The sequence below is a fragment of the Lactuca saligna genome, chromosome 5 (genome assembly GCF_052625555.1).
Source record: "Lactuca saligna cultivar CGN05327 chromosome 5, ASM5262555v1, whole genome shotgun sequence".
In the NCBI taxonomy this organism is placed as follows: Eukaryota; Viridiplantae; Streptophyta; class Magnoliopsida; order Asterales; family Asteraceae; genus Lactuca; species Lactuca saligna.
This window is the reverse complement of record NC_136421.1, coordinates 134,408,842-134,431,708: the sequence shown is the minus strand read 5'-3', so window position 1 is coordinate 134,431,708 and position 22,867 is coordinate 134,408,842. Positions and strand designations below refer to the sequence as shown.

General features: G+C 32.6%; 1 protein-coding gene across 1 annotated transcript; it reads left to right on the top strand.

The window, feature by feature from the left end:
• Positions 1 to 17,369: 17,369 nt before the first annotated feature.
• Positions 17,370 to 22,380, top strand: LOC144998370 (uncharacterized). Its single transcript, XM_078958150.1, has 6 exons — positions 17,370 to 18,476; positions 18,862 to 18,977; positions 19,067 to 19,397; positions 19,619 to 19,816; positions 19,971 to 20,071; positions 21,834 to 22,380. Exons 1-6 carry the CDS (start codon positions 17,415 to 17,417, stop codon positions 22,300 to 22,302), a joined length of 2,277 nt encoding a protein of 758 aa, XP_078814276.1. The 5' UTR covers positions 17,370 to 17,414; the 3' UTR covers positions 22,303 to 22,380.
• The last annotated feature ends 487 nt before the right edge of the window (positions 22,381 to 22,867 follow it).

Here is a 22,867-nt window from a genome sequence, read left to right as displayed (position 1 = left end):
CAAGCCAAGGGGTGACAAATGTCATATTTTATAGATGCTTGTAGGGCGTCTGGTACTCTAGTGTCGGTTAGTATGGTTACGAGTATCCTGGGTTACCTTATAATTCAGGGCCTTAAGGTAACGGTATTTCACCGGCAATTTACATTGTATGCTGGTAACTCATTTTTAGAGTCACACTGTTTTGACCTTGCAAGATGTATCTTTCATTTGATACTGTCTGCAGTCTGTATTCTCTGTTTTGACCTTGCAAGATGTATCTTTCATTTGATACTGTCTGCGGTCTGTATTCTCTGTTTTGACCTTGCAAGATGTATCTTTCATTTGATACTGTCTGCGGTCTGTATTCTCTATTTTGACCTTGCAAGATGTATCTTTCATTTCATACTGTCTGTGGTCTGTATTCACTGTTTTAGACCTTACCAGCTGTATTGAAACGACCCAAATTTTCAAATAAATTTAACTTTTCAAAAACAACCCAATTCATTAAGTTATTACAAAAAGATTTTCAATACATTTATTATCAGAGTATTCCCAGGTCCATTTCATAAAACATAAACACGAGGAGCGGTACGATCTCGCCTTTGCCTTGCCACAGCCTCCTGAAGAACCTGAAAAACATTAAACCACAACTGTAAGCCCGAAAGCTTAGTGAGATACCCCCAAAATACCAACCACATATACCATACACATAACATGCTATCTCATAACGAATCACAGAACAACCATGCATATCGGGTCTACTGTGAGACTGGTCCACTGTGTCGGGCCTTCAGTCCACCTGGTCCACCCTCCGAGTCCAGTCATGTCCTTCGAGTCTGAAGTGTGGTTGGTCCGCCCGCACTGGGCCTTCAACCCACATGGTCCACTCTCTGAGTCTACAATATGACTGGTCCGCCTGCACCCGGGCCTTCAGTCGGCCTGGTCCACTCTCCGAGCCTCGGCACGTCTGGTCCACCCTCGTGGGGCCTACAGCCTATCTGGACCGCTCGTTGCGCCTTCGGAAAAACCGGTCCGCCCTGGGTATCTTGGCCTACAGCACGAAGCAGGACCCGCCTCAACCCAACTCCATTCTAAACAACCATGTGCACATAAACATACAATCACATAACAACTCATATTCAGTCAAACCGATCTAGCAGATCACATAACACGACATACTCTAACAGGATACCGACATAACCGGTCACTAGCAAATACCATCCTAACTACCAGGATGCAAACATATCAAAGCAATAACATAACAACAGATACCTGGATCTCAATCCGATAAAGGGCTGGCCTTGGTGCCTTAGACCCTGTTGATATAGTGAGGATAACTCGCCTCAAAACTGCCGGCTGAAAGGATAAGATCCCCCTGCTGCAAACTCCGACACGAACTCCTCCACTGAACACCAAAACACTTAACTCAATAAATACCCTTAATTACGAAAATACCCCTGGAAGACAACTGGTCAACCCTTGGACAAGGTCAAAGTCAACCCCTGACTGACTCTACTCGCCGAGTCAACCCGATGACTCGTTGAGTCCCCAAGCTCAGAACTTCCTTCAATCCGCAACCTAACTTGCCGAGTCACCTTGAGACTCGCCGAGTCCAACAACTCTGAGTCCACTCGTACCCATCTCACCGAGTCATCCCTTGACTCACCGATTCTCGACTGAACCAGAAAATATTGGGAATCTTCGACAAGACTCGCCGAGTCCAAGAACAGACTCGCCGAGTCTAAGGCTATCTTCAACCTACTCGCCGAGTTGTTCATCCAACTCGTCGAGTTCCAGCTCATCTTCAAGCAACTTGTCGAGTCCACCCATGTGACTCGCCAAGTACCATCGGTCTGAATCCATACAGAAGCATTCCAGGCCAAGCAATTGATCCAAAACATAGATCTAGCCTCCTACAACCCATCCATCACGTAAAGTGGCAAACTTTACGTGCATCCAAAGAGATCTAGGCCTTATACACTTTAGGGCTAGGGTTTGGGACATGATGGCTTCACTAAGCACTCAAACACAGGGACTTTAATGCACTCTAGACCTTCCCCATTCCAGATCTGAGGTAGCAACCTCAGATCTAACCTCCAAACTCCAAAACATCCCAAGATAAGCTCCCCATAAACCCTAAAATGATGAATCCTCATGAGTAACAGCCCAAGAACGAGATATTACCTCAAAAGAACACCCCTATTGCAATGAAACTTGAATCCAAGCAAAGCCCCTTGCTCCAAGCCTCCAAACTCCCAAGATTCCTTCAACAAATACCCTTCAAGCTCCCAAATGCACTTTGATCCACTCACACACGAATGCTAAGGGTTTCTGGACTTGAGGATGAGTAAAGAGGCTAAGGGAATGGATGTTAAGTTCTTTATATAGGGCTCAACCCTGAGAATTAGGGTTTTCTCCACTCAGCACCTACTCGCCGAGTCCATCTTTGGACTTGCCGAGTAGGCCACTTGACACGCAACCAAAGTCACGACCCTACTCATCGAGTCAATCCATGGACTCGCCGAGTTGCCCTTCAAGTTTACGCTTTTAGCCCTTCAACTATACTCTTGATATTCCGGGATGTTACATGTACCTTTCATTTGGTACCTTCTGGGGTTTGTGTCTCCATTTGTTAGACGGAACCAGGCGTGTCATTCGTTCGATACTCTCCTGGAGTCTATGATTCCTTTGCCTTAGTCAGCAGTCCTCACTGCTGAGGCATATGTTATTTCCCTGACTTCTCTTGCTTCCTTTAATAATCAAATTCAATATTTTGATAATGATAGCGATTAAGGGAAAACTACTTTTTACCACATAACTCCGTCCAGTCTTGGTAGAAGGCTGCTTTTATTAAAGAAAATATAGGATTTTCTGGAAAGAACTCTAATACACTGTAAACTCTTAAACTACTACATTATAAAGTTATTTGAATAAAATGTCACTAATTACTTATGAACTCACCATCATTTGTAAAAATGCTGATACTCGCTTTTCAAATAACTTGTTTTCTCAGGTTAGCATTAGACAGGTACATCCCCGGAGCTGTTGATGAAGCTAGCTTAGTACCATGCTGTTCTTATTACATTTGTCTGTATTACTTTGATACCCTGTTAGGTAAACTATGTAAAACTATTACTATTAATGCAATGTTTTGTTGTACTTTGATTACTATAATGCATGTGTTGTGATACTTGACATGACGTCATCCACCCTAGAACGTTTCCACCGTTCCGGTTTTGGGGTGTGACATGATGTGCACTAAACTGACACGCCCCGTGTTCAGCATGGTCAACAGCTCCCATTTTGGTCAAACACGCCCCGTGCCCACTTTTTAGTGTAAATTCAACATGCCCCGTGTACCTCTCTAACTCCAATTCCAAACTCGATTTTTTCAACTTTTTTGTTCTTCGCCCGATCATCCTGAAATATTCACCAATGCTTCTCGGCACTTCCCAAAGTGCGTTCCAACCTCCGGTTTACCAGAAAAAGACATAAAATTGTGCAAATAAGGTTGTTCTAGAGACTAACATGAATATGACGAAATGCAAGAAAAAGGAAGAACAATTATGCTAAATAGATGCATGAAATGGGAGTAAAAGATGTGCAAAAAGGTGCACGAATTACACCTAATAATGTATTAATCACATATGATTTATGTGGACAATATTCATTATTTCTTTCTTAATTCAATAGTTGTACTCATCTACTTAATTACATGTGATTATATGTATCAAATCGCATATGATTTATATTGATAATATTCACGAGTTAATATTTTTTCTTATGTATTTAATCATATGTGATTGTATGTATTAATCACATATGATTAATGTATAAAAAGAAAAATTATTTAATCAAAAATGCGAAAATGAATCTTCTGTACAGAAATCATATGTGACTCAAGTACAATAACAACTATTGAACAAGAATGTGAAAATGAATATTGTCCATATAAATCATATCTAATTGGATATAAATAATCACATGTAATTAAGCATACAAGAACAACAACATAATCGAGAACACAAAAATAAATATTTTCCATATAAATTCTATACATATAATCACAAGTGATTATATGCATTTAATCAAATATGATATATGTAGATAAATTTATCTTTGTGTTCTCGATTCAATAATTGTTCTTGCGTATATATTCATATGTGATTATATGTATCTAATCACATATGATTTATATAGACATCATTATTTTCTTTCCATCTAAATCATATGTGATTAGATATATATAATCTCATATGATTATATGTATTTAATCACATATGATTACAGTGGACAAAGAACAATTATTGAATCGAGAATATGACAATGAATGTCATCCATAAAAATCATATATTATTGGATACATATAATCACAGTTTTCGACTGAATAATTGCTTTTGTTTAATTAATCACATGTGATTATATGTATATAATCATATATGATTTGAGGTGGACAAGATGCATTTTTTCCTTCTCGATTCAATAGTTGTGCTCATGTACTTATTCACATATGATTATAGCTATAATCACATTTGATAAAATACATGAGAACAACTATTGAATCGGAAAAGCAAAAATGAATTATGTCAACATAAATCATATGTGATTAGATTCATATAGTCACATGTGATTATATGTATTTAATCATATGCGATTAGATTCATATAATCACAAAGCAAAAATGAATTACCTCCACCACCTACACCCACCCACCAACCGTCACTATCACCACCACTTTCAACCACCCACCCACCTACCACCACCCATCACCACACCTACAATGATTTGTTATTGTGTTTTTGACTCATTAGATTTTCTCTTGTATATAATCACATGTGATTATATGTATCGAGTCACATGTGATTATATATATATCAAATCATATTTGATTTATATGTTATTAAATACATATAATCACATGTGATTAAATACATGTGAAAAACTAGTGAATCGAGAATGACAAAATGATTATTGTGCACGTAAAACATATCTGATTAGATACATATAACTACATGTGATTATATGTATTTAATAAAAAATTATTTACGTGGGCTGTATTTATTTTCGTGTTTTTTATTTAATAATTGGCATCGTCTAATAGATCACATGTGATTATATGTATTTAATCACATATGATTTATTTGGAAAATATTTGTTTTCACGTGTTGATTCAATTGTTGTTCTTGCGTATTTAATCACATGTGATTAAATATATTTAATCACATATGATTCGTATGGAAAATATTTATTCTTCCGTCGATTTAATAATTATTTCAATATATTTAATCACATGTGATTATATATATTTAATCACATATGAATTATGTGGACAAGATTTATGTGATTATATGCACCCACCACGATTACCAACACACAACACTACAACCAACCACCACCCATCAATACCACCACCATCCATCACCACCACCCACCTTCACCACCCAATACCACTACTCGCCACCAAAACACCACCCATCACCCACCAAAACCACCACCACTACCACTCGCCACCACAACCCACCACCATCACCTATCACCACCACCTATTACCTATATCCCCTAACATTGTATGTGATTGAATACATATAATGGTATAAATTATGTGTGATTATATGTAGTTTTTTATATGTTATTAAATACATGTAATCACATATGATTATATGTATCTAATTATATATTATTATATGTATCTAATCACATATAATTTAATCGCATGTGATTATATGTATTCAATCATATGTGATTTATTTTGAAAATATTTGTTTTTAACTAATCCTGTTTGTATAAATCATATGTGATTAAATATATCTAATCACACGTGATTATATGTATAATCACATATGGTTATATTTATTTGATCACATATGATTTATGTGGATAATAGTTATTACTCATTTTCGATTCAATAGTTGGTCTCATATATCTAATCATATGTGATTATATGTATTTAATCTCATATCATTTGTATGGAAAATATTTGTTTTCGCGTTCTTGATTCAATAATTGTTCCCGTGTATATAATCATATGTGATTATCTATGTGTGTAATCACATATAATGTATAGACAAAAATTGTTTAAGATAAAATACACTCACATATGAATAAATACAAGAGAAAAATTATTGAATCAAAAAAGCAAAAATGAGTGCTGTCCAAATAAATCATATGTTATTAGATACATATAATCACATGTGATTACATGTATTTAATCAGATATGATTAAATTTGACAAAGAACAATTATTGAGTCGAGAATGTGACAATGAATCTTCTTCACAAAAATCGTATGTGATTCTACAATCACATGTGATTATATCTATTTAATCACATATGATTATATGTGATTAAATACATATAATCTAATCACTTGTGATTAAATAATGAGAACAACTATTGAATCGAGAAAGCAAAAACGAACGATATCCTCATAAATCATATGTAAATAGATACATATAATCACATGTGATTAAATGTATTTAATCATATATGATTTATATGTACAATATTCACATATGGTTAACGTTGTAAAAGAACAACTATTGAATCAATAATACATAAATAAATAATGTCTATATAAATCATACATGATTAGATACATATAATCACATGTGTATTTAGTCACATGTGATTATTCATATTTAATCATAAGTGATTTATGTGGACATGATTTGTTTTCGCGTTCTTGATTCAATAGTTGTTCTCGTGTATTTAATCACAAGTGATTAAATGTATTTAATCAAATACGAATAAAATAGATAAAAAATAATTATTGAATTGAGAACATGGAAATGAATCTTTTCCACATAAATCATATGTGATTAGATACATATAATCATATGTGATTAAATGTGATTATATATATTTAATCGCATATGTCATTATTGCGCTCTCGATTCAAAAATTATTTTTTTGTCAACTTTAATCATATGTGATTAGATACATATAATCACATATGATTATAAGTATTTAATCATATGATTATAAGTATTTAATTATATTTAATAATATGTGATTAGATACATAAATCATATGTGATTAGATTCATATAATCACATGTGATTTGATGTATTTAATCACATATGATTAATGTGGATAAAGATTTGTTTTCGCATTCATGATTCAATATTTGTTATCATGTATATAATCATATGTGATTGTATATAGCTAATCACATATGATTTGTATAGACAAGATTCGTTTTTTCCAAATAAAATCATATGTGATTAGAAGCATATAATCACATCTGATTAAATGTATTTAATCACGTATGATTAAAGTGGAAAAACATTTATTGAATCGAGAACGTGAAAATGAATCTTGTCTAGATAAATTATATGTGATTATATGCATTTAATCACATATGATATATGTGGACAATATTTATCTTTGTGTTTTCGATTCAGTAGTTGTTCTTGTGTATATAATCATATGTGATTATATGTATCTAATCAAATATGATTTATATAGACATCATTATTTTTTGTCCGTATAAATCATATGTGAATAGATACATATAATCATATATGATTATATGTATTTAATCACATAGTATTACAGTGGACAAAGATCAATTATTGAATCGAGAATGTGACAATGAATCTTAACGATATAAATCATATATGATTGGATAAATATAATCACGTGTGATTATATGTATTTAATCATATATGAATTATATAGACTATTTATTTTTGCGATTTTTGACTATTTATTTTTGCGTTTTTTGACTGAATAATTACTTTTATATGTATCTAACCACAAATGATTTATATGTGATTATATGTATCTAATCACAAATGATTTATATGGACAATATTTGTTTTTGTATTTTCTATTCAACAAATTTTCTAATGCATTTATTATTATATGATTATATGTATTTAATCACATATGATTCAATATTTGTACTCATGTATAAAATCACATGTGATTATATGTATCTAATCACATATGATTTATATCGGCGATATTATTTTTTTCTAAATAAATCATATGTCCACATGTGATTAGATATATTTAATCACATATGATTAAAGTTGAGAAAAAATAATAATTGACTCGACAACATGATAACGAATCCTTTCCACATAAATCATATATGATTGGATACATATAATCACATATGATTTGAGGTGGATAAGATTCATTTTTTCATTATCGATTCAATAGTTATGCTCATGTACTTAAACACATACGATTATACATATAATCACATGTGATAAAATAAATAAGAACAACTATTTAATCGACAAAGAAAAAATGAATTGTGTCCACATAAATCATATATGATTCGATTCATATAATCACACGTGATTCTATGTTTTAATCATATATGATTTATGTAAACAAAATGTATTTTCGTGTTGTCGATTCATTAGTTGTTCTCTTATATTTAATCACATGTGATTATATATATCTAATCACATATGATGTGTGTGGCTAATATTTATTTCCACGTTCTCGATTCAATAATTGTTTTTTTTCATTTTAATCATATGTGATTAAATACATTTAATCGGATGTGATTATATATTTCTAATCACATACGATTTTATTTGGAAAAACAAATCTTGTTTGTAAAAATCATATGTGATTATATACATACAATCACATGTGATTATATACATGATAACAAATATTGAACCAAAAACACGAAAACAAATCTTTATCCAAATTAATCATATGTGATTAAATATATCTAATCACGTGTGATTATATGAATCCAATCACATATGATTTATATAGATAAGATTGATTTTTGTCTAAATAAATCATATGTGATTATATACCTATAATTATATATGATTAAATACACAAGAATAACAAAAATGTATTTTATCCACATAAATCACATGTGATAGACGTATATAATCACATGTGATTCTATGTTTTAATCATATATGATTTATGTAAACAAAATTCATTTTCGTGTTATCGATTCATTAGTTGTTTTCTTATATTTAATCACATGTGATTATATATATGTAATCACATATGATGTGTGTGAACAATATTTCTTCTCAAGTGTTTGATTCAACAATTATTCTCATATATATAATCACATGTGATTATATGTATTTAATCACATATGATTAATGTGGAAAAAGAACAATTATTAAATTGAGAACACGAAAACGAATCTTGTCAATATAAATCACATGGGATTCAATACAAATAATACATGTGATTAAATACATGAGAAAATTTATTGAATTGAAAATCTGAAAACGAATTTGTTCCATATAAATCATATGTGATTAGATACATGTAATCATATGTGATTATGTACACATAATAGGAGACTTAGTGTAACTCGCCTCTTTGAAATTGAAAATCTACTAGCATGACCAAGATGGATCGTTTCCTTTCCGAGAACCTACACAATAATTATAGCATTATTTAGCTTGTGCTTTGTTGTATTACTCTTATAAAACTTATGTATATGTTTTCTTATTTTATCTTTGATTGTAGTGCTCTTTTGGGATCTGTTCTCTTACCTTTCAACCCATTATTAAATTTTGATAAAATAATATTGTTAAAGTTCCCTCTTTTTTCTTTTCAGAAATAAAAAGATCTCGTTCTAATGATTTTTGGTTGATTTTATATTAAATCTACAAGTTAGTAACTTTAAGTTGTCACATTCTAGACCACTCAACACTATTGGAATAAACTGTACCAATCTACTAAGAATTACATCATACCCTTTATATGTAGGAAACTATACATCCATATCTCACCATAGGCTTTGGAATTTTGGCATTTGGAGTTATCATGAATTTATTATGATTTTTTTGAATACAATGCATGAAATCTATGATATCATGGACCAAAATGAGAAAATTGCCAATTTTACCCTTCAAGGATTTGGAATTTCGAAATGTGATTCAAGTTTTGAAGAAACTAGACACAATAATATTTTGATAAAAATAAGTCACATGATTTTTAGAGTTTCCTGCTAACTTGCATGGATTTTAGAAGTTGGAGGACAGATTTGGGAAACCTGATCATAATAGCTTTTAAATCACTTTCGGTGTTCTATTAAGTACTTAATGGCTAACCCTTAAGTTTATCACTTTTAACATGATTGTTGGTTACTCATTAGGATATTGAGATGTGAAATTCAATTTAACCTAAGGACCTTAATGTTTGGCTTAATAAGGGTTCAAAGTTAAGGATTTTCTCATAAAATGCAACTTTTACACTTATTAGGTTCTTTCAGAAAATATGACAAACACCTTGTGTGCATGAAATCCTATAGTGATCATCAACTCTCTAATAAACTCCAATCCAACCCCTAGAGCTTACTATTTTCATTTATCATTGACACCAACAATTGGCATAAAGAAGAAACGATTCATGATTATAAATGGAACGATGTAAGATTTCACAATATCATGAATCTGACTCATAATTCGACCATATCCATTGTTTTCCTTATCAGAGTACAAACCAAACTAGAATATGTTAATGTGTGTGTGTGAGAGAGAGAGAGAGAGAGAGAGTAGTGATAGTACCTTCAGAAGATCAGATTGTTGAGTTTGAGCATTGAATTTATGGAACAACTATCGTGCATAAATGAAAGTTCATTGGAAGAAGCAAAGCACTAGGAGGCGAGATCAATTTCGGAGGAGCATAACGGGAGGAGTCGGTGTTAGGAAGAGGGCAGGACCAAAGAAGGGTGTCACTAAGTTTGTGCGTGTTTTTTGAACTCATAGGCTAAAAATGTTCTCAAATGTTCTCACGGTAAAAATGTTCCCATTTGAACATAACTCTCTCTCTCTCTCTATGTGTGTATATATATATATATATATATATATATATACACCTAATGTTAGATATAAAACCATAAAAAACTACATGGTTTTATTAGAATGAAATCAAATCTCTCTACCATCTTTCTTGTGTCCTCTGTTAGAGCTTATGCTAAGCTTTTTATATATTTTATGGAATTGTATAAGTTTAATATTGCACCACAAACCATGTATAAGAATATTTTACCAACTACTTGTAGGTCTCCAAATTGAAATTTAATACATAAAACTACATTGAAAGATTGAAATTGTTCATCAAAAAACTCACTAAAACACTTTACATAAGCTACCATAGAAAAAATATACAAGTACACATAAGATAGGTTTTGAAGGAGTTATAAAACCTACTAGAGGTCTAATAAAAACACATTCGAAATAGATATATATTTCAAATGAATCATGAAATCAAATATAATATGAGTTCAAAGACAATAGGAAGAAGCTAACAATGAAAGAAAAATGTGTTTTTTTTTAATCAAAATGAAGTCAATTTTGATGGTTCCATATCTAACATTATATACATGACAGCCAGATATTCACTTTTCCATATATATATATATATATATATATATATATATATATATATATATATATATATATATATATAGATGCTGACCGTGAATGCAATAAATATTTGTCATAAATTTATGACATACAAAATGTCTATCATCTCCATTTATAACAAGGCTTTCAGTGACCCATATATGTTGTCTATTCTATGGGAATTTACCAAAGGCATGTTAAAGGAGACCCATTAGTTGATCTCATTAAAGAAGGAGGTGGGTAGACTAGAAGTTGAAGCTGAAACGCTTATGCTATTTGATGATGAACTCTTGTCCCATAGAACTAGAAAATTCAGGATATTAGAATTGTAGAAAATTAGAGAACCAAATTTAAAATAGAAAACTTGTGTTAAATATATAGTTGAAGGAGATGAAAACTAAAGATTCTTTCATGGTGTACTTAAAAAAATGCCTCAACTACAAAATTCATTGACTAATGATTGAAGGAAGGTGGGTTACAGAGCCAGAGATGGTGAAAAATAAAGTTTATAATTTTTTTGATTCAAATTTAAGGAGAAATGGTCTGATCGCCAAAAATTTATCAATAAATCCTGCAAGACGCTACTCTCGGAAGACTGCAATTCTCATGAAGGAAACTTCAATAATGAATAAAAAAAGTTGCAATATTTGATTGTGGGAGTGAATGAGCACTCGGGCTTGACGATTTCAAGTTCAAGCTTCTCAAATCTTAATGGGAGGTGATCCAAGACGATGTCATGAGATTTGTAAAATATTTCGAGGCTACAGGGTCGATATCTAAAGGATGCAATTTATATTTTATCACGCTCGTTTCAAAGATAAAAGTACCGATCACTCTTGGCGACTATAGGCCTATAAGCCTTCTCGGGTGTATGTATAAAATAATCGCCACAGCTCTTGCATCTCGTTTGAAATTGGTGATAGAGAGAGTAATCAATGAGGTCCAATCGGCGATATGGATGGTCAGAACATTCTCAATGCACATCTCATCATTAACAAACTCTGTTCTTAGGCTAAATGGGATTCAATGTTAGATGGAGAAGATGGATCGGTGGGTGCCTTTCTTCGGCTAGGGTATCAGTTCTTGTAAATGGATCACCAACCTTGGAATTCCCAATTACAAAAGGCATTCGGCAAGGTGACCCCCTCTCACCTTTTTTATTCATAATTGTGCTGAAAGGTTTAAATATTGCTAGGAGAACCGCATGTCATAAATCCATCTTTCATGGTATCAAAATCCCAACAATGGCCCCAGAATGTCCCATTTATTTTATGCCTATGACGCACTTTTTAAGGTGTTTTGAAGTATCATATGGTTTGAAAGTTAATTTTTATAAGTTGGGAGTTTTTGGAATTGGTGTAGAAGGAATTGAAACCAATCTTTGGGAAAATTTCCTTGGTTGTATGGTTGATTCTCTGCCCTTTATATATGTAGGTGTACCCATTAGTGCAAACATGGCATGCAAGAGACATTGGAAACCCATTAATGACGGGTTCCAATACAAATTATTTCTTTGGAAAGCGAATTCCCTTTCATTTGGTGGCCGAGTTACATTGATAAAGGTGGTCCCCAGGAGCCTTGCGGCATATTATTTCTCTCTTTTCAAAGCCCCGTCCGGTATTATTGTTGATCTTGAAATGAGAAGAAGAAGATTCCTATGGGGTGGCTCCATGGAAAGCAAAAAACATCAATTGGATCTTATGGGATAAAGTGTTCACTTTGAAAGATGAAGGTGGTCTTGGAGTGGGGTCGCTCAAAGCACAAAACATCACAAAAGGATATGGCGACATAGATCTAAAAAGCAATCTTTATGGTGTAAGGCTATAAATGGATTAAACAATCTTGAAAGAAAACCATGGGGCTATCTAACGAAAAAAAACATTATCTAGAGTTTGGGAAAACATCAAAAAGGTTCTAGATGATCTAAATAACATTGGTATCCTACCTGATGATATCTTTTCCCAATATGTGATCTTTGGTGAAAGCACATTACCACGGAAAGAAAAATGGTTAGGTTGAACCACGCTTCAAGTTCAATTTCTCCAATTGTATTCTCTCGACTCGACCAAATTATTTCTGAGAGGCAATCCAATTCAGGTTTCTCTTGGGCTTGTAGTTCTCAGCCCAACACCTAATCTACCCAGCTGGAGCTTTTGGCGTTGAATAATTGTTGACTACAACTTCTCATAGGGTCAAGATAGATTCATTTGTAAAGTTAGTTCGGATGGAGAATTTACCGTGGACAATATTCGGCGAAAAATTGATGCAAAAGTCACGGGTAACAGGTGGGGACTCAATTGTATGGTTAATATTATTCCACCAAAAGTGTCTTGTGTCATATGGAGAGTGAGGGTTGGGAGAATTTCTGTAGCAGAAACCTTGCTTAAAAGGGGCATTCACATCAATTTGAGTAGTCGTTGTATTTTGTGAACGGGTAGTAGAATCGGTGGATCATGTTCTTTTTAGTTGTGAGTTTTCTCAAACGGTATTGGATTAAGTTCTCAAACGGTGTGGGATTACACAATGACAATTCGTGCATGTGGTGGATTTTGTAAACTTTGTAGTAGGCTAGGGTAATTGCCCTAAAAAACGAAAGATACTCCTATCCATCTTCTATGGCTTCATTTGGCAAATATGGAAGGTGAGAAATGAGAAAATATTTAACAAGGTAGTACAGTTCCCTACTATGGTGGCGGATGACATATTCTCATATTCTCTTTAGTTTACACCTGGCACAAACATAGGGGGAAACAACAAATGTAGATGGATTGATTGATGTTGCTCTCCTTTTTACTTGTCTGTAATATGTTCTTTATGCCTTGTTTTCTTTTTGTTGCCCCCGTCTAGTTCCTTGCTAGTCGTGGGATTTGTTAATAATATTCGTCATTTCCAGAAAAAAAAAAGGTGTGTCCCCTTCTTTTCTTTTTTGGTGATAATGTATTTATGCTATAAAATGCATACAATGTATCTACCGAATTTGGAGCAAATATTTAACGCCTAACTTGTTAGATTTAATTGGGGAAAATATATAACCCAATGTATTTGGGTTATCAAAAAAGCCCACACGTGAAAATCTTGAACCGAAAAGCCACTAAAGAAATTTTGAACATTTGAAATTGGACAAATAACTCTTTTTAAGCTTTGTCCATTACCAACAATAAAAATAACAATAACTTGAAAAAAAAAAAGGACGAACTACTTGGCCATTGTGAAATAGGGTGTGTTTGGCATGGAGCGTTTGAGAGCTTCTAGTTTCTACCGTTTGACAAAACGTTCCATTTTGAGCAGAAAATCTCGTTCGACACTACAAGCTTGTTGCGTTTAGTTTAAACAAAACCTTCCAAATCCAAATGCAACTTCACGTTGCGTTTAACAAAACTCTAGAAGCTACCAGCACTAACAGCTAATTTTTGCCGTACACGCCCATAGTCAAAATTTCTAAAGTTTTTTTCCCTTAATTTTTTCACTTAATGGCCATTTTGATATTAAAATTTTCTTTTTGATAACTGATCCAAAACACAGGTCTATCCTGTATAGTTTCCTAAATTATCTCTTTACATGCACATATCTGAAATATGGGTGTCTCACTATTAGATTTTTGAAGTACATTAAAATAATTTTTTTAATGCCACTACTCTTTCGCAAGTTGTATGCATTTTTTAATTAATAAAACCTATATTCCTATATAACCAGTGTGAATCCAACAAGATTAAACAAATAATAGTAAATGTCAACTCTTGATCCAATCAAATGCAGAAAAAGAATGAGACAATGAGCTGGGTTAAATCATCAAAAGTTCAATACATTGTTTTGACTTTGGCCCTTGATTATTTAGAAAATGTTTTTAAATAATTATAAAAATACAATACTTCAAAATTTATGTACTTATAAAGATTGTACTTTTTATTTAAGTTTATATAAAAACCATTATAGATAAAAAAATTGGGACAAACTGCCATTTGGTTTTAGTAAAATCATTTAACAGGTTACACAACAATAATGGTCTTAACCACTTGGGTTGTGGTGATTAGGTAAGACATGTGGAAGATATGGTGGATAACCTATTGACTCATGTTCAAATCCTGGCACTACTAAGCCCTTGTGGCCATGGAGGTTCGCCTGCAGTGACTCTAGGGCATGAGGCAAAGCCTCATGTTTGCAGCGAGGGATTAGTCGGTGCGCGAAAGCTGGCCCGGAAACCCTCGTTAGGGAAGTTCCCTTTCCAAAAAAAAAAAAAAAAACAATAATGGTCTTCTTTGATAATTCAATACAGTAATTATATTGCTTAAGCATTACTATATATGGAGTATGTGAATCCACCATGTCATATAAAAAGATAATTATTAACATCAATAGGCAAAATAGAACATAGATCCTCAATTAGTTGGGTTGTGAAGATCAAAATATTACATAACATCGTTTCATATTTTGTAAGATCATGATCCTAAAATAGTATAGAATCCAAAGATAATATCAAAATGAACTCATATTAAAATTTTCCTGCAAGGTGTTGGGTGTGAAATATGTATATATTATAACATGATAGTGATTAAGACATTGATAGTGGAATCAACTTTAGCTTTCTCAGCGTGAACCACAAATTTCGTGTGCTTCAAATTGTAAAAATTAAGAAAAAAATATCGTAATCAGAAAAAAAAAAGAGCATTGTGATCATTTACAATTTTATGATCTTAAGATCATTTGATTATATGGGTGTGTTATGCCTAATGCCAGATAAATTGATGAAATGGCTTTGTGGATTGTTATAGGTGTTTTATATCTAATTCCATATAAATTGATGAAATGGTGAAACTCTACAAGAGTTATTGAAACATGTGATGCTGGATTTCAACATGAATAGATGAATTTTTTACACTCAACTATATAATAAAACTAGAGAGGTGAGATCGGGATCATAGTGTGATTGGGATCGTTTTACACTTATAAAATCTTAAAATCGCATCATCTTAAGATCAAAATCCGGATTGTAATAACAATGAGACGATCATTTGAGTCGGCTTTTATAGTTTTATTTGGCTTTTCTTACTATAATAAATAAATCATCTATACTATAGTACCATTTTATATATTTATATATTCCCATTGTCCAACAATTAACTTAGTATAAAATCAAGCAACAAGAGAAATGAGAGATTCTTTTATTTAGAATTATTAAACTAAAGATTATAGAGTGCACTCCAACATCCATTGACCAAGATATAATTATAATATATAACAACCTTGAAAAACAGAGTGAGAATAAAATACTATATTCACTTTTGGTGTCATTTTGAATGTACTGATGAGATCCTTGATAATGTAATTCATTAAAAATAATACATATCTCTTGCTACATACTTCTATTAAAGTAGGTAGATAAAATGAATGATAAATATAAAAAAAATAAAATTAAAAACAAACCGGGTTGTACGACAACCTTTTGTGTAAAAAGAAAGGGCGTAATTGGATTAGGGAACAAAACTATAATTACCAATTACTTACCTCATCACACACTCGATTTTACATCGGTTCTCAATTTCACTAGGTATAGAAGGATCTCTTGTCCAGTAGTGCATTTGTAATTGATTCCAACAAATTCATAGTAAAACTATAAAACTATAAAATTTGGATAAGATGGTAATTGGATATGGTCTTAACACATTCAAATTAAGTGACCAGTTCTGTAACGACATCGTTTAAATGAACATTTTTCTAAGTAAATATTGTATTAGGAACAAAACTAAAGAAAATAACAAACCACAAGGACCATTTTTTGCAGGTTACTCTATTTTTTTTGTTACGACTTCTAATTAATAAATTAAGTTATAATTAATCAAAGTTATAAAATTTTAAAGTTGGAAATGCAAAAGCAAAGGTGAAACTAGAAAATATCATGTAAACTCAAATTGAATAATAAAATTGTTTAGCAATGAAAAAAAAAAGAAGAAGGAATGAGTAGCAATGGTGTCACATGTCCAGGCTGTCTTACGACTCTCCAATATATAGCTGTACTTTAAGGATATTTAACAACACCCCTTTCAAAGACTTCCAAAATCTTACAATCCATTTGATTTCACAAATAATGGAAGCCTTTCTCGAGTTCCAACATCTTAAACAATTCACCTTAGAAGAGATCAAGTCAATCACCGGCGACTTCGATAACAAAAACGTTATTGGAGAAGGTGGATTCGGGAAGGTATACCAAGGACTAATCTCTGACTCTAATGGCAAAATCATGGCTGCTTTTAAGCGTCTGAGTAGCAACTGTGGACAGGGAAACCCTGAATTCTTGAAAGAGATATTCATGCTTTCTCGTTACACACATGAAAATCTCATCTCTCTATTGGGATTCTGCGACGAAAAGGGTGAGAAGATCCTTGTGTATGAGCATGCATCTCATGGAAGCCTTGATAGCCATTTGAGTAGCACTACTCTAAAGTGGACGCAACGTCTCAATATATGCCTTGGGGCTGCAAGGGGGTTGTGCTACCTTCATGATCCCATGGACACACAAGAAAGGGTTATCCATAGGGATATAAAAAGTTCCAACATCCTAATAGACGAAAGTTGGAATGCTAAAGTTTCTGACATGGGACTATCAAAGATAGGACCCGCTAATCAGCAGCACACCTTTCTTGCCACAAACGTTGTAGGTACCTTTTGGTATGTAGATCCCATGTATATGGAGACAAGCATCCTAACGAAAGAGTCAGACGTTTACTCTTTTGGTCTGGTATTGTTTGAAGTATTGTGTGGGAGACAATGCTTTGAAAATAACAATGGTAATTTTCGGAGTTTAGTGCGAAAGTGGAAAAAAAACTACAAAGAGAAGAAATTAGATGAGATTATATTTCCAGAGCCGAAGCAACACCTGAATCCGAGGTCATTGGAAATATTTTCAGACATCGCATACCGATGTTTGAATAAAAATCGTGCAGATCGCCCAAATATGTCTGAAGTTTGCCAAAAACTTGAGATCGCGTTTGAGATGCAAGGGCTTTTTGAGGAGAATCTTGAAGATATGGAACCAGAAATGGATTATGTAGAGATGGGTAAGAGTGCTATGCCTCCTTTGGTTTACAAGTCTGAAGAGGAACTAAAGATGCTTCTCTCCAAAGGAATCTTTGTCAACGGGGGCAAGACGGTAATTAACTATGTCTCTGAACCACTTCTTTAGATTTATATAAAATATACAATATGAACTGTAGTTTGTGATTATAAAATGTTAATTATATTATAGTTGAATTTGAGGAATTTCACATGATTAAACTAAATAATGTTTGTACATTATTCTAACAGCAATGTATTGAACCAGTAACTACAAACCACTAAAATCCACCTATCATAGATCTTTATTTAAGCAATGTATGTAATTTCCCTCACTTTTAAATGCTGGCGAAATATATGTCCTAATCACTATAAATCTGTAACTTGAAAAAAAATAAAAAAATAAAACGAAATATTGTCTCAAGAAATCTCTACTCTAATAAATTTACTCGGATACTAATTTGATTTCCTTTGATGGACAGTGGTTTTTGTTAAATAAGAATGGAGAACACTGTGAAATGATATCGGCAGCAGAATGTTTAATTCCAATGGATGCTGTAATTTCTGAGGGTGCTAATTACGATCGAAATAAATCAAGGTTACTTGTGCTACTTCTTTTTGTTTTTAAGTTGTTTAGACTATATCATGATTATATACTAATGTATTCACTGTTGCATCTTCTTGCAGATTTAATGTGGAGTACAATAGACCATATTGTAAGAAATTCAAAACACATGTGAAAACACAATTTTTGTCTCCACATATCACATACACAGTAAACCTTGTGTTCGACTTTTACCAACAAAAGAACGAGTATGTACGCCTAAACCTCTCCTTCAAATTGCCTGGGGAGACGAATTATTGGACTTTGTATATAGAAGATACAAGAGATGATGGATGGTTAATGGTTGAATTATATCAACTTACTAGTGAAACGAAAAATTTTGATTTCGAAATTATGTTTGACAGCTGTCACCAATTGGTAGTAGAAGGCATTGAGCTTCAACCAGTGGAGAGAGTAAGCTGACAAATAATCATTTAATCATTTATATCATTTTATTACTGTTGTTAATATTAGTCTTTCAAACCTACTTTGAAACTAAATCAAAGGAAAGAACATTTTAATCTAAGTGAACCCTATCTATGGGTATCCTACTTTTTGTGAAAAGTAGAAGTTATTTAATTTGGAGAAGAGTTTTCTTCCATAGTGGATAAAAATCTAAAGTGTAAGTTTTATAGGTGGAGCATGGAGTGTTAGAGGATGAGGAGGTGGATATAGAAACCATATCCAATCCAGACTCATATTGGGAAAAACTATTGCCAACTGATTATGAAGAGATAATCAAGTTGTCAAAAAACAAAGACGTGCAATGGACAACAAAAAATGAACTGTACTCTACTCTTTGCAAAGGCTTCCTAATTAACAATGGTAAAGAGGTATAACTGATACAGACGGGTTCATTCCTATCACTTTTGAGAACTTCATAAATAATCACTCAATGCTCATTTATATGTAGTTGTACGCAAATGAATTATCCTGAAATATCCAAAACATGTACTTACGTACCCATATTTGTTTGTTGATTGACAGTGGTTTTCTCTTACAAAAGAGGGGAAGAAATGTCATATGATTTCATCAAGGGTGGTTTTGGATGAGCGGCAGTTGAATTGGTGGCCTTTCCCCCAATCAAGGTTGTTTTCTCCACCTCCTTTCTCCTAGCTAGCTTTTTTCTTGTAGCAATGTCTTTAACGGAGTTATTACGTGACTGGATCATATACTACACAATTGTCAAAATCAGCTTACGTACCCTTTGAGTTTCTCTATATTTTAAGAAACTTTCAGCCAAGGCCGGTCCAAATGTATTATGGACCCAGTCCAAATGTATTATGGACCCAGGACAAAAAGAAAAAATGAGCCCCTAAAATAATAAATAAAATTTAATTTAATTCAAAAATACACAATACATTACAAAGTTGACAAAAATCACTATTAGTATTAGAAACATAAATATGACCACAACATTACCTAAAAGAGAAATTATTATCATTTTAATTCAAATTAGTTTTTCAGCATTCAAACTAGTATCATTTTCATTCAAACTCGATGGTTTAAAAAAATTATGTATAGATCCTTTATAAGTTTGATTGAAGGCATCAGAAAATTTTCGTTTCTTCCTTTTTTTTGGCTTCTAGATAATTGTTTTTTGGAAAACATTGTAGATTGTCATAAGCTAAACATTATCTAATTATAAGAAAATATTACATCTGATTTTTGATATATGGTTTCTGTCTTAAAGTTATAGAAGCCTAATATCATATTTAATTTAAATCAAGGTGCAACTGCAAAATAAAATCAAATACAAACAATCAAACATCTGAATTTAAAACTGGATTTAAAATTTTGAATTCTGAATCATATATCAATAAATATATTACCTTCTTAAGTAAAAAAAATCTAAAAATGAAGGTAGAAGATATAAAGTTAAGTCTTAAAACATCTAAGAAAAAAAAACTATAAGCTTTCAACATTGGATTAGATACGAGGACCAGAAATTAGGAATGTGAATACAAAATAAAATCAGAAACAACACTAAAGAAAAGTTAGGATTGGATTTATAATTTTGAGTTCTGAATCAGATATCTAAAAAGAAATTATCTTGTTAAGTAAAAAAATATGAAAAGTAGGTAGAATCTATAAAGAATTGACAATCTAATCTCTAACAATTTAGCAATCTGAGACACAGATACACAAACAAAATCAATAAATAAATAAATAAATAAAAACTATAAGGAGCATGAATAAGAAATCATATCAGAATGAGAAACAAAAGAAGCAGAGGAAAAAAACAAACAAAAAAAATTTATAGCTAACCTTATGGTTTTTATCTCATTCATCGGATGCGATGCAATTTTGCATTCAATCGACATAATTGATTATAATCTGGAGCCTAGTAAGAGACTACGAGAACTCGAGAAGGGAAGAAGTCACATGACATAACTGATTATGAATCATTGTTCTGATGTTGATTCACGAGGCAACGATTAGGATTCACAAGATGTCAGTTAGATTAATTGGTTCCCGTTTGATGAGGATTCCTGTAAGATGCCCCAAACGGTAGTGTTTGGTTAACGTTACTTCAAAAAGCGTTCCAGAGTCTAGACAAAAAAAGGTTATTTCATTGGGTTAAAGTTTGGTTGCTTTTATAATTGGGCCCTTAGAAGACATATACACAAATTTTATTTTTATATATGTATATATATTATATATTTGAGAAATTTTGGGCCCCTTAAAGTTGTGGGCCCTGGGCGGTCACCCGGGTTGCCCACCATCAGCACTGCCCTGCTTTCAGCACTCATTATGAAAAAATCAAGACACGTAATGGAACCGACATACGTGCATGGTTAATGTTGTCTTATGCTTCTAGCATTTAATTTTTGTTAAACTCTTTTCCAGATTTGGAGAAGTTGCTGTTAATCCAGATGAACGCATGAGATCATTTATGATTGTCGGCAACTCCAGAATTCTGTCAACTCAAACAACATATGCAATTTACCTTGTTTACAAATTACAAGGAGACCTTTATGCATTTGAGCCTCCTGTCAAAGTCACTGTTATTGATAATGCTGTTTCGATTAAAGGTTTTTCGTATGAGAAGGATTATTCATGGTATATCTATTTACTTAGCCCCCAAACACCAATCATTAGACGAAAGACATATCAAAACTCACACAACCCTTCAATCAGACCCAAAATGGCAGGCCGTCCACAAAAAAGGAACGATGGTTGGATGGAAGTGCAGGTATGGGAATTTAGAACAAGTACTGACACTCGATGGATTCGGACATGTAATGAATTGACCTTTCTCACTCCCAGTAGGCGTACAGGGCTTCTTATGCAAGGCATTGAGTTTAGACCCATATAAGTTTTCTTGTTTATGATTGAGCTCGAGTTAATTGTAATAAATTGATCAAATATTTATGATTGAGCATGAATTCATTGATATTATTGTGTTGACATCTTATATCTTATTATATTACTCTAATCAACAACTATAGCTATGCTATTAGAAATAAGATACCTATAATATATCTAATACTCAAACGTTGAAATTGGACAAATATTGTGAAGTGCTTTATTGGCTAAAGATTTTCTCTTGATGGCTTTTTCAATAATTCACCCAAAATACATGGGTTTTTATAGACTTTTACCATCAGTATAATTTATTTTAATATCATTAGGTATAGCAACTTGCCTGCATATTCTCATTAATAAAAGCTATATATTCAGATAAAATTGGTCTGAATCTCAAAAGATTAAATAATTAATAACAAATGTCAACTCTTGAGTTGGCATATTTCCTAAGAGTACGTTTGTGGATGGGTGTATCAATTATTGATCCAAAGAAAATAGTAGAAAAAGAATGAGAAACCGTACTTGGGATTTCAAGTGCAATTCTTAAACAAATGAGATCATGAGCTGCATCATCA

What these genes read in the sequence shown, in the direction of transcription:
- LOC144998370 (XM_078958150.1), top strand. Translation starts at nt 17,415, where the DNA reads ATGGAAGCCTTTCTCGAGTTCCAACATCTTAAACAATTCACCTTAGAA. An exon ending in AGCTTCAACCAGTGGAGAGA is followed by an intron (nt 19,398 to 19,618) that starts GTAAGCTGACAA and finishes TAAGTTTTATAG; the next exon opens with GTGGAGCATGGAGTGTTAGA. An exon ending in TGGCCTTTCCCCCAATCAAG is followed by an intron (nt 20,072 to 21,833) that starts GTTGTTTTCTCC and finishes ACTCTTTTCCAG; the next exon opens with ATTTGGAGAAGTTGCTGTTA.